The sequence below is a fragment of the Xiphophorus couchianus genome, chromosome 8 (assembly GCF_001444195.1).
Source record: "Xiphophorus couchianus chromosome 8, X_couchianus-1.0, whole genome shotgun sequence".
Taxonomy (NCBI): Eukaryota; Metazoa; Chordata; class Actinopteri; order Cyprinodontiformes; family Poeciliidae; genus Xiphophorus; species Xiphophorus couchianus.
In genome coordinates this window covers 5933438-5952055 of record NC_040235.1, presented here as the reverse complement: position 1 = coordinate 5952055, position 18618 = coordinate 5933438, and the positions used below count along the sequence as shown (strand labels likewise).

The 18618-nt window shown below is 40.6% G+C and overlaps 1 protein-coding gene across 1 annotated transcript in view; it reads left to right on the top strand.

Annotated features, from left to right (window-relative positions):
- The window catches only part of LOC114149750 (protein NLRC5-like), a 1536511-nt gene that overhangs the window by 1062724 nt on the left and 455169 nt on the right, over positions 1-18618 (top strand). Inside the window, exons 16-18 of the mRNA XM_028025804.1 lie at positions 4067-4240; positions 5989-6162; positions 6709-6882. Of these exons, the coding sequence (XP_027881605.1) occupies positions 4067-4240; positions 5989-6162; positions 6709-6882 (522 nt within the window). The remainder of the gene's footprint in view (positions 1-4066; positions 4241-5988; positions 6163-6708; positions 6883-18618) is intronic.

Below are 18618 nucleotides of genomic sequence, written 5' to 3'. Positions count from 1 at the left end.
GATCTGCTGGAACTCAACCAAACTGAGCTGATGTGGAGCATCAGAGATGGCATCTTTTAAAGTCTGTCTTGTAAAGTTTTACATAAATTATTCTTTCAGTTGCCAAAAAAACATCTTAAAATGGCTCTCACACATATAGATATTAATATGATTCTGTACAGAAGTTTACGTACAATTATGGACATAAATGTTACATTCATTTTGAGTTTTTTATCGAAGCATTTGAACTGCTCTTTTTACAGAATGGAGAAACTATGAAGTATACAATTTCAATGGTTACTAAAAACTAGAACTGAAACTGTATATTTGAATGTATTGTGGATTTTCTCCACACATTGTCAAACATTTGCATACAGACTCAAATACATGCATACATGCATGAGGTTTTGCTGGTTCTCAATGATTTCACTCTGAACTAAGCCTACTATGATGGCACCTGCAGCTTCTGAAATGGACTTCTGAATTAACTTTATTGTCCTTCTGGTGGTTCTCACTCTCTCATTCTTGGGTATGTTCTTCATTTTGCAGATCATAATTTATGAAACCTGGAGATTTGCAAAACATGAAAGCAGCAATGTCTTCTTTTGCCGGAACTTATTATTGTTTGTCCCACCTTTGACTGGTTTCTTAAATTAAATCTTAGATTAATCTTAGATTAAGATTACAACTACTTAGATAACCTGGTTCACTGCTCACATCTAGATATCACTTCATCAACCTTTACCTTTTGATTGTCTCTGTGTGGACAGATACAATGTGAGCTCACTGGCTTCCAATAATCTACAGGATCCACTTTAAAATCCCCACTATAACATCCAGGAGAAGACCCCACATGGACACACAACCACATATTTCAGACCTCCTCCATGTCCACATCACCTCAGATCTAGTCATCAGAACCTGATGGATGTCCCACACTGTCCTGAAGACCTGTGTGGACAGAGCCTTCACTTCCACTGTCCCCAAGCTCTGGGAAACTGTCTCCACCAGCATCTGATCTGCTGACATTGTGGACTCTTTCAAAATCTACTTTTTAAAATGGCTACTGGAGTATTCTGGTGTTGCTGGTATTCATCAGTGTAGATCATCTTCCTCTTTCTAACTTTGAATTGTGTTCATATGATGCTCTGTTTTTCTATATTAAGGACTTTTAATGTGAAACTCTTGGTGATTTCATCTGTGAATACTGCTGGATGAATATTTCCTGACTTCCTAATTGTTCCTGGTTCCTCCACAGAGTGCACCAGCAGATCTCAGAGGTTCCCAGTGGTCCGTCTGCCCAGCAGCATCAAACACAGCTGGACTCCATATTTATGGTCTGTGTATGAACAACAACTACTTTTCCATGAGTTCGATTCAAAGTCAACTTCATGCTGCACTTTGTAGACCAGAGGACTGTCAGTCTGTCCAACATGCATCTGGTTTTTGGCTCCATGATTTCAGTCTAATGTTTTCTTCATCTATGATTCTGCTCCAGCTGCTGGAGGAAAACATTGTCAATTTTGTGAAGAAAGAACTGAAGAAGATCCAGAAAGTTCTGAGTACAGATTACCCAGAATGTTCAGAGAATCAGAGAGATGATGATGTGTTGGAAGGTGATGATGAAGAACAGAGGAGGAGCAGCAGAGAGGCACTGATAACGATCACACTGAACTTCCTGAGGAGGATGAAGCAGGAGGTGCTGGCTGACCGTCTGCAGAGCAGTAAGAGGATTTCTTCAGAGATTTCAAATGATAGATAAATCACACATTTGCTGAAGTGATATAATCAAATTCAAAAGATGATTTTCTTTCATATCTGGTTTTCGTTATTGTGTTAATTTAGAACATCTTGCTGCAGTTTGTCAACATCAACTTAAATCTGTTCTGAAGAAGAAGTTCCAGTCTGTGTTTGAGGGGATTCCTAAAGCAGGAAGTCCAACCCTTCTGAACCAGATCTACACAGAGCTCTACATCACAGAGGGAGGGACTGAAGAGGTCAATGATGAACATGAGGTCAGACTGATTGAAACAGCATCCAGGAAACCACACAGACCAGAAACAACAATCAGACAAGAAGACATCTTTAAAGTCCCACCTGGAAAAGATCAACTAATCAGAACAGTGATGACAAAGGGAGTGGCTGGCATTGGGAAAACAGTCTTAACACAGTTGTTCACTCTGGACTGGGCTGAAGACAAAGCCCACCAGAACATCCAGTTCATATTTCCATTCACGTTCAGAGAGCTGAATGTGCTGAAAGAGAAAAAGTTCAGCTTGGTGGAACTTGTTCATCATTTCTTTACTGAAACCAAAGAAATCTGCAGCTTTGAACACTTCCAGGTTCTGTTCATCTTTGATGGTCTGGATGAGAGTCGACTTCCTCTGGACTTCCACAACAAGGAGATCTTGACTGATGCTACAGAGTCCACCTCAGTGGACGTTCTGCTGACAAACCTCATCAGGGGGAAACTGCTTCCTTCTGCTCTCCTCTGGATAACCACACGACCTGCAGCAGCCAATCAGATCCCTCCTCAGTGTGTTGGCATGGTGACAGAGGTCAGAGGGTTCAATGACCCACAGAAGGAGGAGTACTTCAGGAAGAGATTCAGAGATGAGGAGCAGGCCAGCAGGATCATCTCCCACATGAAGACATCATGAAGCCTCCACATCATGTGCCACATCCCAGTCTTCTGTTGGATCACTGCTACAGTTCTGGAGGATGTGTTGGAGACCACAGAGGGAGGAGAGCTGCCCAGAACAATTACTGAGATGTACATCCTCTTCCTTGTTGTTCAGACCAAAGTGAAGATGGTCAAGTATGATGAAGGAGCTGAAACAGATCCACACTGGAGTCCAGAGAGCAGGAAGATGATTGAGTCTCTCGGAAAACTGGCTTTTGATCAGCTGCAGAAAGGAAACCTGATCTTCTATGAATCAGACCTGAGAGAGTGTGGCATCGATATCAGAGCAGCCTCAGTGTACTCAGGAGTGTTCACACAGATCTTTAAAGAGGAGAGAGGTCTGTACCAGGACAAGGTGTTCTGCTTCGTCCATCTGAGTGTTCAGGAGTTTCTGGCTGCTCTTCATGTTCATCTGACCTTTATCAAATCTGGCGTCAACCTGATGGATGAAACGCAAACATCTAAATATTCTTCATTACTTAATAAACCTAAAATAAAATCTCTCCATCAGAGAGCTGTTGACCAGGCCTTACAGAGTCCAAATGGACACCTGGACTTGTTCCTCCGCTTCCTCCTGGGACTTTCACTGCAGACCAATCAGAGACTCCTACAAGGTCTGCTGACACAGAAAGCAAGTAGCTCAAAGACCAATCAGGAAACAGTTCAGTACATCAAGAAAAAAATCATTGACAATGTGTCTGCAGAGAAAAGCATCAATCTGTTTCACTGTCTGAATGAACTGAATGATCGTTCTCTAGTGGAGGAGATCCAACAGTCTCTGAGTTCAGGAAGTCTCTCCACAGATAAACTGTCTCCTGCTCAGTGGTCAGCTCTGGTTTTCATCTTAGTGTCATCAGGAAAAGATCTGGATGTGTTTGAACTGAAGAAATATTTTGCTTCACAGAAGGTTCTTCTGAGGCTGCTGCCAGTGGTTAAAGCCTCCAACAAAGCTCTGTAAGGACACAGATTGTTATTGCATTTATTTTTGATAGATAGAAATCTGATAATTATGGGGTAAATATTAATGTTTCAGTTTATATATTGGTACAATGTCTCTTCAAAGTGTCCCATTGGGGGGGGATGCGCAAAAGTGAAAGAGATTTCCTATAGCAGCTGACCATAATGTTACATACTCAAGCAGCAAATCTCCACTTTATGTTAAAATTGAAATTGGATTATTATAGTTAATTGTGGAATTTTATATTTCTCTTCCCAACATCCGTGTTACCTGTAGTTCTGTCCTGTAGGGTCGGAGGTCCAACTGTAAAATGAACCAGTTCACAACAAATGCAAAGGTTGTGTAAAATAAGATAGTTCCTTCTCTGTCCAATAAAAACATTGCTGATTTGAAAGAACATAAAGTTTGAGGAATTGTTTAACAGATTTTTCTCCCTGTCTCCTCAGACTGAGTGACTGTAACCTCTCAGAGAGAAGCTGTGAAGCTCTGTCCTCAGTTCTCAGCTCCCAGTCCTCCAGTCTCAGAGAACTGGACCTGAGTAACAACAACCTCCAGGATTCAGGAGTGAAGCTTCTCTCTGCTGGACTGAAGAGTCCAAACTGCATCCTGGAAACTCTCAGGTAAAATGTTCTCAATCCTAGTTATTTCTATCCACTAGCTGCTAGCAGACATTGCCAAAAGTATTTGACCACCCATCCAAATTATCAAAATCAGGTGTTCCAATAACTTCCATGGTCACAGGTGTATGAAAGTAAGCTACTAGGTATGTAGACTGTTTTTAGAAACATTTGTGAAAAAATGTGTTGCTCTCAGGAACTCAGTGAATTCCAGAGTGGAACTGTGATAGGATGTTTTTTCATGTTCTGGATGGCTGAGAACCTATAAATATGTAGAAATTGAATATTTGGAAAGTATTATATCTTAAACTTAAGGCTGAGCACCAGAGTTTTCTAGAAAAATATTCACATTTTATTTTGTGGTTTTAAAGGCTCTACATTGAAGATGATAAGAAATAAAGACATACTTTATTTTGTATTACTATCAGCATCAATAGCTCCTTTTCTCTCGGCTCACATATGGAGCTGTCGGCTAGTGGTAACACTCAGCCACTCCAGTTTCAAACTCTTCTTATTAAAGTAAGAGTTAAAGAGCTAAATATAACTGAAATATTGGCCACATTCGACAGAAAAAGGAGCTAAGTCTATGAAGGCAATGTAACCTACTTTAATTTAAGGTATAACAATGCAGTTTATCACGATACAGTTGAAGTAATAAAATTAACAAACTGTGGTCTGATTTTGGTTTGTGTGTTTCTTTGTTTTGAGCAGTGAAAGTAAATAAAATGTGTTACATGTCTTTAGCTTTAAGTATTTACTTACTGGAGGGTTTTTTCTTTGTGCTGCGGAGCCACAGCTAACAGTTAGCTTCTCACTTAAGCGGCTCTAACAGAGCCTGTGCCGTTCAGCTGCTGTTGCTCCTCCTACACTTTGGACTGAACCATTGTTCTAACAGTGGTGGGGGTAAATAAAAATTAATTCTTATTTTTTTCTTAGATGAATGGCAGATTTACTTCGTTCTTTGTTTCTATTGGCCTTTTATATTGATATTGTTTAAATACAAAGGTTTCTTTCATGACTTCTTTGGTGGGACAATTCCAAAATTGGGGATCCGGACCCCCCAACACACCTGGGATTTACGCCCATGTCCATTCAGGTCAGCCTGTGTCCAGTTTGAGTGAAAAGAGGTGCAGGTGATCCGGGTTCAGAGATTAAGCAGTGGCAGCACGAGGCAACATGTAGAGGCACCAGCTGTGTGATTGGTCCACTCTCCTGGTTTTAAATGCATCAACTATAAACCTATCTATAGAAATAAATCTGTGAAACGCTCAGAGCAGCAAAGACTCTTGCATTATTGCAGATCCTTCCTCCCAGGAGTTGTTAGACTTTCTGATCAGAACTGCTCCCACACAACTCATTAATTATATACATCCTGGCTGTTACATGGAGTCTTTTGTACAGCATTATTATTCCTCTATTGTAAATGTGTCCTTACTCTACAGATTCCTATAATTATTGTTTTTACCTTTTCTTGAATATCTGATCCTTCCATTTACCTTAAACATGTTGCTGGTAAACCTGAACTCCCTGCTGTGGAAAAATGAAAGATGTTTCTATTCTGATCCGATCCATAAGTGACAAATGTTTATTTTTATTACTCATGTAACGGATTTAGAGTGTTATTACTATTTCATGCTGTTGACAGGTTAATTTATTGACTTTTTTCCTCTTGTGAAAATGACCAGTTCAGACCTTGGGTTCTACCTCAATGTTCTCATTTTCTCATCATGTGATGAATTGTGTGTCTGCAGCTTATCAGGCTGTTTGGTCTCAGAGGAAGGCTGTGCTTCTCTGACCTCAGCTCTGACCTCCAACCCCTCCCATCTGAAAGAGTTGGACCTGAGCTACAATCATCCAGGAGACTCAGGAGTGAAGCTGCTGTCGGCTGGACTGAAGGATCCACACTGGAGACTGGAAGTTCTCAGGTATGGAGGAACCTGCTGCAGGACCAGAGAAGGTCTGATAGAGGAGGAAGAGGGAGAAATGTCTTTAGTCAGTCTGCTGGAAACATTTAGTTTGAAGCTAAATAGTTAGCTTGTTGCTCAAAAGAACAGCTTTTGTCAGTTGCTGCTCAGTTTTCCATCTTTGTTTCCACGCAGTTAAAAAAGGGAAAGATGAAATCTGAGATTCTCTCTGCTTTGCTTGAAGCTGGTGTTTTCCCTAAAACCAGCCCTGATGCTTTTCTTCAGCCTTAAATTCCACTGGAGTCTTTCTGTTAAAACTGACACTGGATTCATTTACTTCATGGTGGATTGTAATATTTCTCCTTCCAGCCTCATTGTTGTCTGTTTTTCAATCCTTGAAGACAGGAGGACCATCTACTAAATGAGCCAATTCACAATAAAAGTCAACATAAAAATATGTGAAGTAAAAAATCCTTTAAGTCTTTCCAAGAAGAACATTCTTGACTTGAAATAAAGAGATAAATATTTCTGATTTGCTGAATAACAGATTTTTCTCTGTCTCCTCAGACTGAGTGGCTGTAACCTCTCAGAGAGAAGCTGTGAAGCTCTGTCCTCCGTTCTCAGCTCCCAGTCCTCCAGTCTCAGAGAACTGGACCTGAGTAACAACAACCTGCAGGATTCAGGAGTGAAGCTTCTCTCTGCTGGACTGGAGAGTCCAAACTGCAACCTGGAAACTCTCAGGTAAAATGTTCTCAATCCTGGTGAAACCAGATTTCTGTTGTTTACCTGCTTTCAAAGATGATGTAATTATTATTTGTTATAATAATAGATGTCTGACTGTGACATGGTTAACCATGCTAAATCTCAACACATAATATTGGCAAATTTTCATTTACTCCAGGCTGAAAGAACCAAAAAGAGAGTTATTAAGAAAAGTGGAGGTCAGGCTTCGACTGATAGTGTAACTCTGGTACTTGACAGATTGTTGCATCCTAGTTGAACAAAGGATCATTATTGCAGATCTTTCCACCCAGCAGTTGTCAGACTTTCTCAACAATCATGCGGGAAATGTTGATTTTCATTACCTACAAAATGAAATACAGTTTTTTTAATATTACATATTATTAACAGATTAAGCACCAGTTTCTTGAGTGTTTTCCTCTTGTGAAAATGACCAGTTCAGATCTTGGGTTCTACATCAATGTTCTCATATTCTCATCATGTGATGAATTGTGTGTCTGCAGCTTATCAGGCTGTTTGGTCTCAGAGGAAGGCTGTGCTTCTCTGGCCTCAGCTCTGACCTCCAACCCCTCCCATCTGAAAGAGTTGGACCTGAGCTACAATCATCCAGGAGACTCAGGAGTGAAGCTGCTGTCGGCTGGACTGAAGGATCCACACTGGAGACTGGAAGCTCTCAGGTATGGAGGAACCTGCTGCAGGAGCAGAGAAGGTCTGATAGAGGAGGAAGAGGGAGAAATGTCTTTAGTCAGTCTGCTGGAAACATTTAGTTTGAAGCTGAATGTTTAGATTTAAATAATTAAATATCAACAATGTCATTTATAAATGAATAGATAACATTTTCAACCAACTTTTGTCTCTTATGTCAGTTTAATAACTCAAAATTTCTCTGGTAAGTTTGGTTGTGTAACTTTGCAAACAGCCGCCCATTTAAACTGTCTAATATTTCACATGGTGCTGAATGAACCTGGGAAACCAACCCATCTACTGGAACCACAATAACATGGTAGTCAGAGCAGCAGGGGGCCAAATATAGCTCCATGTAGAACCAAGAAGTTGGAGAGAAAAAATCAGTTTGAAACTGTTTCCTATCAGAGTTCAGTTTGTCTCTCTGTCTTCACAAACCAGGAGCATCATGGGCTGGGCGGGGCTTCCACTGATGGATCTACTGAGAAAATACAAGAAGCTGATTGGCTGATGGACAGGAAGTTAAAATATGAAGATAAATTACATCATAAAGCAGATATTATTGGTATTGAAGAGACATGACAAAATGTTTCAGTGAGAGGAAGAAAGGAACAGAAAGATGAGCAACATCTAGAAAAGATTTTCTATGTTCAGTGAAACAAGTAGAGGAACTGATCTAGAATATGTAGCAATAGAGACAATAATAAATAAGATGAAATTAACAATTATGAAAGTTAAATTACATTCATAAGGAAAAAATGGAAATTTAATAATATAGTATTTCTATCTATTTGCTATTTTAACCTCCACCAGGAGGCGACATCTGGAAAATAATCAAACATATAAGTGGAATCAGGAAAGAAAGTAAATCCCTTGTTTTCCAGAAGGAGGGAAGAAATCCAGTGAACGATGAGGAAAAAGTAGAAATGAGAGAAGAAACTTGTTCAGATCCAAAGTTCTGATAGATTTACTGAGAAAGATAAAAAAGACAAGATCAGCTCATCCAGAACTTCTGCAGTGGAGGGAGGATTACTTTTACAAGCCATTACTGCTGGATTCAGGATGCTGCTTCTTCTTCTTGGTCTCATTGTAAATGTGTGCAGCAGCGCCACCTGGTGGTGTTGTTTGGTAGAGGAAGTGCTGAAAGGTTGCAGGTGTTTGTCAGAGGTGTGTGATGATGGAAGCCTCTCCCTGGTTTGTGAGTCTGAGCTCAGAGATCAAATCTTTGATTCTTGTTGAACTCTTTGTTGAATGTGATGCAGCTTCTCCTTTTTAATGTTAGTATTCCTGGATATTACAGTGAGGCCACAGCAGGTTTTCAGCAGCAGGGCTGTTTAGTGTTTCATTCCTTCATCTGTGTGTGGGAGTGTGGATGGAACAGGTATCCAGGTGTTGTGTCAGAGTTTAGATTGATTGTATTTTAATGCTGATTATTAAATCAGGTTGAGCTTCCAGAAATGTTTCCTTAGTTTCCTGATGTCCTTTTAGGCTTCAGTGAGTTTCTTCAGGTTGTTACTGAGGGATTTCCTTTCTCCTCTCTGTTGGAGCTTTTCCTGTGTTTGGAGAAATGAGTTGTGCTGCAGCAGCACCAACTGTCCTTCCTACATCCACTGCAGTTTGCAATCCAAATGTTGGACTGTTCCTGTCTCAGTGGAGGACAATGTGTGTCTGAGAGACATGTAATGTCCATGTTTGCTGCTGAAAGAGACTGATGGTCTGACCCCCCTCCTCCTTTCAGGGTGGAGCCTGCTGGAGTCCCATTCTTGACACCAGGTCTGAGGAAGTGTAAGTGTGTTTTTCATCTGATTCATGACAACAAAGCAGCTCACATTCAACCATCTTCAAACTGTCACATCACCCATTCAGGAGTCATCATCAAAGTGTCAATAAATGATCAATAACTGCAGCTGGATTGTGTTTGTTCTCTCCATCAGATTCCTGTCAACTCACCATCAACACAAACACAGTGAGCAGAGAACTCAAACTGTCTGAAGACAACAGGAAGGTGACATGTGAGGAGTATCAGTCATATCCTGATCATCCAGACAGATTTGATAACTGGAATCAGCTGCTGTGTAGAACTGGTCTGACTGGTCGCTGTTACTGGGAGGTCGAGTGGAGAGGAGAAGTTTATATATCAGTGAGTTACAGAAGAATCAGGAGGGAAGGAGACAGTAGAGACTGTTGGTTTGGATATAATGATCATTCCTGGAGTCTGAACTGCTCTGATGATTTTGGTTACTCTGTCTGGCACAATAACATAGAAACTCGTCTCTCCTCCTCCTCTGTCTCTAACAGAGTAGCAGTGTATGTGGACTGTCCTGCTGGCATTCTGTCCTTCTACAGAGTTTCCTCTGACTCACTGATCCTCCTCCACACCTTCAACACCACATTCACTGAACCTCTGATTCCTGGATTTCGGTTCTGGTGGCCCAGTTCTGGTTCCTCGGTGTTTCTGTGCTGAGTTTAGTCTAAAGAGTCTAAAGAGTTTCTTCCTGTTAGAGAAACTCTCACTGTTAAAAAATTGTTCAGTCTCTTTACGTGTCTGTTTCATTCAGAAACATGTTTTCATGGATCCAAACTGTTTCTTGGTGAAAATCTTCTACACGATTCTTTAGAAATTTCTTCTTCTTCCAGTCTTTTCAAGATAGAAGCTGGGATTATTCCAGGATTATTCATGGATCCACATATTGTTTTTCTGCTTCCGGTCAAAGATTCACAATGAATCTCAGGATATTGTGTTTATCTCTTTATTTTTATTTTATTTCATTTATCATTCCTGTTGTTTTTTTTAATTTACTATAGTTTTATTCAATCACATTTTCTGTTTCTGTTCTTTCATATTTTTTCAAATGTTAAATGTTCCTTTTCTATATTTCCTGCAGTTTTGATTCACGTGTTTAGTGAACAATAAACACATTTTCTTCTTCTGCATTTCATTCATTTGCTGTTCATCCTGTTCTCTTCCTGTTTAAATGCCAATAAGAGATTTTTTTCAACCCCAACTTTGACTTTCATAAATTCCTAATTTATCAGAACATTTGACTGTTCAAATGAAATTCTACCAAAACCTGCTAGAATTTCCTGATCTTTCTGACAAGATGGATGGAAACTTCTGAATCTGAAGAAAGTATTGAATTGTCTCCAAAAGATATTTATATTAAATTTTTCTCTTTCTTATTGTTGAATCATGACCTCTGACCTTAGCAGAGCTTCAGATGTGGTTCTGGTTCTTCTGGACCTCCTGGATGAGTCGTTGATGAGCTCTTGGAGTGGTTCTAGAAGGTCAGCCTCTCCTGGGAAGGTTCTCCACTGTTCCATGTTCTCCATGTGTACTGTAGATCCTGGTTTCTGTCCCAAATACAGGAGTTTTGGGAAAAGACATAAGTCTATTTCACAAGTGTTGTGTCGTGGAGAGTGATTTGCATGTTTAAAAAGATTGATGATATGAATGGCAATTATTCATATCTTGACTGAGGCACATTTATTCCTCCATACATCAGTTTTCCTCTAACACATGAATGAGCATGATGAATGGATGAATGTAGCTCTGCCACTAAATAAAAACAACTCATCAGCTTTCATGCCTTCTCGATCCACTATCCTAACATTTGGAAAGTTGTTGCCATGGCGACTCCAGTCCAGATGTAGAGATTTGGTTTCCTGCAGGAGATTAAAGCCAAACACAGACTGGAGGAAACGCTCACAGTTCTTAGTGGAAACAGACTTTACTCAATTAACAGCAGTAATGTTTACATTTATTATTACCACTCTTAGTTGATCAAATCCCTGATGTTCCCTATTGATTTTATTTTTTAAAGTTCAGAACCTGAACATCACTGAATGGGAGGAGGGCAGATTTCCCAGCATTCAGTCTAAAGAAGCTCAGCTCTTCTCAGCTCTGAGACATTTTCTGAATAAATCCCAGTTAGTGGAATCTGCAGACCTGCTCAGATCCAAACATCCCATTTTTCAGGAGTCACTGGTTTCATCTGTGTCATTGTTCCAGCTGCTGAGGTCAGAATCCAGCTGTGAAACCTGGAGGTTGAATGTTCAGGTTTCTCCTCCCAAACATCCCCCCTCCCTCCAGCTGTGGAGAACAGCTGGAAAACAGCTGCATGTGTAAATAATGAGTCTGGAACAAGCTGCCACCTCTCTGCTGCTTGATCTGACTCTGACTTTAAATTCAGGTTGATGATTGAAATGAAATCAAGGTTTCAACCTGGATCAGCAGAACCTCCTCAGCTGATCCTGGTTTTAAACAGAGACTGTCCTCACTCTGCTCACCACACTAACATAATGATCAATGATTATATAGGAGCTTTAGGAATAATCTGCATTAGAACAATGTGTGGTTTCAGCAGCAGTGGTGTGGTGATATCAAGAACTATAGTTTAGTTAGTTTTTTATGATTATTTTCTGTTTGTATTAATAGTCTGACTGGTTACAGCAGAAGGAAGCAACCAACTGTTCTTTTCTCTGGACTCATTTCTCGTCATGACTCCATCATGAAACATTTTCATGAAATCTTCTCTCCTTCCTCATTATAAACCTTTCTCTCATTTCACTACAGATCTTATGCTGCTCTGAAAGAACAAACTAAAAAGCATGTGAGTTGTGATGTCATCAGTCACGCAACGTTCCTCACATTTACTTTCAGTTTGAAATTCAATCTTTTTTTCAGAAGTTCTTCTTCAACTCTTTGGATCATTTGAAGAAACTGTAAGTTTGCTTTTTCCCCTACTTGAACTTTGACTTCAAAAACATTCCTTTTTGTTTCTGCTCTTTGATGTTTGGAAAACAAGTTAATTTCGGATTTCAGTTTAATCTCTTCCTTTTGAAGGTTATTCTACGGGATTATTAGATTAGTGATGGACTGTAATCAAACAAAATGAACAGCTGATATTTCTTTGCTCTTTCTCTGAACAATCTACATCATGTTCCTATTTAATGGATTCAAATTTTGATTGTTTCACAAAACAAGAATAGCAGATTAAGACAGGATTTTTCAGATATCCTGGTTTAATCAAGCCTCAATTTGGTTTCACACAAGCAGTAGCACATAGATTACTATGGAAATTTTTCCTAAGCAACTAACCTGCTCCAGACCTGGTAGTTAAGCCTGGTTCCTAACACCCATCAGAAACCAATGCTCATCAGTGATTCCACCTACTTATGTACATGTTTTGGTATTTTTTTCACCCTGCATTAACATGCAGCTAAGTCATTTTTGTATTCAGTCATATACTATTAGTATTTTTAATATTATGATGGTAGAAAATACTATTGTCATGTTTAAAATAATCTGTGTTACTGTTTTATTGTTTATAAAGACTGCTGTTCTAAGTTTGTCTAAGGACACAGTGTGAGGTTGCAAAAAATTTCTGCACATGCAAAGAAACACTGACAGCATAAAAAACAGGACATGTGATACAGGAGAGGAATAAATGAAAGAGGGGAGGGAGGTTGTGATGTTGGTAGGGGGTCCAAGTTAGCAACGCAGCTACTTGGTGCATTGCAAAAGTCTAGGTTGCCTTACTGTAGGAGGAAGAGGGAGGGGGGCCAGAAAATGTGGTGAGTTGAATAAGTGTGTGTTTATAGCTATTCTCAAGTGTGTATGTGCCTGTGTGTGATTATAAGTTAGTCCATGAACACTGTCTCATAGCCCCCAGCCATAAATGATGGAGTGTTTTACCAATTGACATCGGTAGAGATCTGGTTCAGGTCCATTGATATGATGGGGAAAAGGAGAGGGTAATGGGAGCAGAGCATCTTGTTCATATAACATTCAAGAGAAATAGCGATACCCAGCCTTCCATGACTGACACAGAGGGAGTCATATTAAGGTGACATTAATTGTTTTGGATCAGGCAGACTCCATTAATTTTTCCATCTGCCTTAAGTTCTCACTGTTACATTTCAATGGCGACTCCAGACAGCCAAACTTATGATCCCGTCAAGCTGAGCTTTCAGCTTCTCCAACGTCTGTTCCTTCCAGCGAGCGAATTTCAGGAACTGCAACTGAGCTGTGGCTCTGAGCAAGAATCACTTCCAGTTTGTTCTGCTCACACAGCATCTGAGTCTGAGTGTTCACAGCAAGACATTTCTTCATATGAGACGTTAGCATCTCAATGGGCAGAACAGCTGCCAACGTTTTCCGAATTTCCCAATATGCCAGGTATCTGCCAAACCCAAACAGCAGAAATCGTGTTATCAAAAATTCCATTATATATGCATCTCCAACATCCTCAACCCACAACGTGGACGTGCAAAGATTCTTCCACTTCTCCCAGGAATTCATCATGTGTCCAGCTGCAAATGTCCCATTGAGGCAAGAGGGCTCTCCATTTCTACTGCTTCTCATCGAGACCAGATCCATAGTTTGCTTTTTTCCCTTTTTTTGTGTGTGGTAGCTGAAGGAGGAAAAGCTTATCCTGCTCTCTCTCATCCTTACTGATAACTTTGCCTGTGAGTTATTTTTAAAGTGACAGTTTTTATAGTTATATCTACATTTTCGACATCATAACTGAATTACTTCAAACCTAAGGACTGGGGGATTTTCTTACTTTTATTTTTACCCTACTTTTCTTCGTCTCCAAGTTGAAGCAGGGCAAAATGCCTCCGGCCGACCCCAAGGACATTAGCAGTATTATACAATGACTTCAGTCTATAGAAATGAAGATTAAACTGCTGGAGGTGAACTTTGAGATCAACGCTACCTGTGGAAACGTGACAACTCTTCCCCAAATCAACGGAGAGATCGCACGCCTCGCATCAAGCAGCCCACCCTGGAACGCTCTAGGTGCCAAGCCAAAGCAAAAGTCTCACACTGCAGATCCGATGAGGCGACTGACAGGGAGAACCCCTCACCTGGAGAAATCAGCGTGGCCGGCTCTGAGCCGAAACCCACCTTCAACCTCAACACCTGCTCCACCAAAGAAAAGCAAACAAGCAGCTGCAACCAAAACGGTTCCACCGACCCCGCTCCCAAGGACAGAGCGACCAGCCCGGGCCTCAAAACATTCTGACTCTGTGGGAATCCCACTGAAAAACAGATTTTCTGTACTCCAGCCTGAGCCTCTGAGTGAAACCTCGCTTTCAAACATCAACAATGAGGCAAGTCTAACACATCCACCCCCCAAAGCCCCAAAGGACAAAGCTGCTACCAGGAAAACGAAAGGTATGCCAAAAGTGCTTATTGTTGGAGATGAGGCAGTAAAATGGAATCAGTCACGTTTGCAATCCTATGAAAACGAGAGTGATTTCTTTTCCTGCTGACACTGTATCTGATTTAACACGCAAAGTTCTCTCTCTAACCACTGATCAGCCAGATATTGAGTCCTTAGTTGTGCATGTTGGAGCCAACGATCTGGCAAAGCAGAAATCTGAGATTCTGAAAAAGGACTTTAATATTCTTCTGAACACTATGGGAAAATTAAAAATTAAGTTATTTCTCAGTGGTCCAATTCCATCATCTCAATGGGGAGACGAAAAACACTCCAGGCTGGACATGATAAACAAATGACTGATTTAAAGCTGCTCTGCCAGCTCAGTGACCTTCATTGATAACCTCTGGATCTATTGGCAGCGCTTTCACCTTTTTGAAAAAGGCGGATGCAATCTTAATAAACATGGGATAAAACTACTCCCTGCAAACCTTTTTCATTTTATCAACAAGGACAGCAATTTGATCATCACTTCAGAAGAACAGGCTCAAGGAGTTCTGACTAGGATGGAACCCTCCGCTTATCAGGAGCAAACCGTTCCAAAACAAGCTGATACAACATCAACTGAAGACAGAGCGACTGGTTCCCTTCCTCATTCTCCACTCCCTCCCCTTCCTTCTCCCTCTCTGCTCACCCACTTATTCACAGGATTCACAAGACATCTTTGAAGAGCTGTCGTCTGGACCGGAGTTTCTTAAATTTACAGATGGAAAGAATCAACAGGTTTTACTTGGGACATCTCTCCTTAGCGCTCACGTAGCAGACCTCACTTCATTTAAGCCACCTGACTCTAACTTCCCAGAGGATCCATCACTCTGCGTTTCTGAGGTCTGAGGCCGGGGTCCAGACTTTATCTTTACACCCGTCTAACTCCAGAATGTGTCTGGCCCCCCGGCACTGCAGAACAGGACATTACCTGTCCGGACCACTACAAGAAAATTTACAAAACATAGAAATACAAAATACAGCAGTCTTAATTCGAGCCTCAGAGTGATCTCCTGCCTAAAGGAACCTCAGACTGAAGAACTTTTGGCCTCCAAGTCACTTAAACTAGCTCTTTTAAATACAAGATCTCTCTGTGCTAAAGCTCTATTAATTAATGATTTCATCACTGAGCATAATATCGATGTTATATTTCTGACAGAAACATGGTTGAATGATAATAATGAATCGATCGTACGAATTGAATCTGCGCCTCCTAACTACAATTTCTTCAGAGAGAATAGAAAACATAAAAAAGGAGGAGGCGTGGCTTCAATATTTAAGAATACCATAAATTGTAGTAAAATCTCTTTGGGTGGGCTGCACAGTGGCGCAGTTGGTAGCACTGTTGCCTTGCAGCAAGAAGGTCCTGGGTTCGATTCCCGGCCGGGGTCTTTCTGCATGGAGTTTGCATGTTCTCCCTGTGCATGCGTGGGTTCTCTCCGGGTACTCCGGCTTCCTCCCACAGTCCAAAAACATGACTGTTAGGTTAATTGGTCTATCTAAATTCTCCCTAGGGGTGTGTGTGTGTGAATGGTTGTTTGTCCTGTATGTCTTTGTGTTGCCCTGCGACGGACTGGCGACCTGTCCAGGGTGTACCCCGCCTCCCGCCTGGAACGTAGCTGGAGATAGGCACCAGCACCCCTCCCGACCCCATTAGGGACAAAGGGTGAACAGAAAATGGATGGATGGATGGATCTCTTTGGGTCACTTCACCTCTTTTGAGTATCTTGGAATTGAGGTTAAAGGCCACAAACGAACTTTGACTGTAACTCTATACAAAACTCCAACTTTTGTGGAAAATTTCTTTACTGACTTGAATGAACTTCTATCTCTCATATGTATTGATTATGATTGTTTAATAATTGTCGGTGATTTCAACATTCATGTTGACAACCCCCAAGACAGAGGGGCAAAAAAGCCCCCTAATATTTTAGAGACTTTTGGTCTAACACAACATGTCAAACAAGCAACACACACTCAAGGACACACACTGGACCTGGTTATCAGTAAGGGTGTGAATATTTCCAATGTCTCTGTAACTGATGTCGCCTGTCAGATCACTTCCTGTTATCTTTGAAAGTTCTTTATCTTTTAACCCACTTGGACAAACAGCAACCATCACAAAACGTTCTCTCACTGACAACACAGCAGAAACTTTTAATCAAATCTACTCTTCTTCCTCACCCTTAAGCTGTAATGATGTAGATAAGTTGGTAAATGATTTTCAGTCTAACGTCTCAGATATTATTGATTCCATTGCCCCAATTAAAATGAAGGTTGTGTCTGGTAAACAGAAATCTCCATGGAGAAATGCACAAACAGTTAGATCTGCAATACAACTCTGCCATAGGGCAGAACGAAAAAGGCGTAAAACTCAACTTCACGTTCATTATGACATCTATAAAGAAAGACTACGTAACTATCATTTAACACTAAAACATGCAAGAGAGGCTTTCTTTGCAGATGTCATAAACAAAAACATTAACAATGCTCGAGCTTTATTTGCAACAGTTGACAGAATCACAAACCCTCCTGTGACGTTACCGCCTGAATTCCAATGTATTGCTGCCTGCAACCAGTTTTCCAGCTTCTTTTCAGAGAAAATTTTAAAAATCAGAGCATTAATCTGAACATCCACTATAAACCAACCAACAGTACCAATGCTGTGCCCAAACAAAACAAATACAGGAAAAATGACCCAATTTCAACTACTTAATTATAAAACCCTACAGGAAATTATAAGTCAAATAAGCTCCAGTTCCTGCTGTCTGGATGTCCTAGATCTATAACTCTAGAACATTTCTTTAAGAAAGACCTGCCTGTTATTGCTGCTGATCTGATCCAAATAGTAAACTCATCGCTCTCATCAGGCGTTTTCCCCCAGGTTTTGAAAACAGCAGTAATCAAACCACTTATAAAAAAGAACAATCTGGACAAATCACTAATGCAGAATTACAGGCCGACCTTTGACCTCCCATTCATCAGCAAAGTTATTGAAAAAGCTGCGTAAACAATTAACTAGCTTCCTAACGATAACCAACCTCTTTGACTCCTTCCAGTCTGGTTTCCATGGTTACCACAGCACAGAGACCGCCCTCATAAAAGTGTTCAATGACATCCATATAAATACGGACTGTGGGAGAACCACAGTGCTGGTTCTGTTGGACCTCAGTGCAGGTTTTGACACTGTCGACCATGACATATTACTGAATCAACTGGAGAGTTGGCTCAGACTCTCCAGTCCAGTGCTTAACTAGTGTGAATCCTACATAAAGAACAGGGATTTCGTTGTTTCAATTGGAAACTTCTCATCAAAGAGGTCAAAGGTCACATGTGGGGTACCCCAAGGTTCAATCCTAGGACCCTTTTTATTCAATATTTATATGCTCCCACTAGCTCAGGTTATAACAGGAAATAATATTAGCTACCATAACTATGCAGATGACACACAGCTCTACATTACGATGTCACCAGGTGACCTTTGACCCCATCCAATCACTGAACAGATGCTTAGAGCAGATAAATGTGTGGATGTGCTAAAACTTTCTCCAGCTGAACAGAAACAAAACTGAAGTTATTATTTTTGGACCTAAAGAGGAACAATCTAGAGTTATAGATCTAGAGTTATAGATATAGAGTTATAGATATAGAGATATAGATCTAGAGTCAATGCACAGCTTCAGTTATTACAACTAAAACCAGCGATCGGGCCCAAAACCTGGGAGTAGTGATGGACTCTGACCTGAACCTCCAGAGCCACATAAAGACATTTACAAAGTCGGCCTTCTATCACCTGAAGAACATTGCCAGGATTAAAGGACTAATGTCTCAACAAAAACAG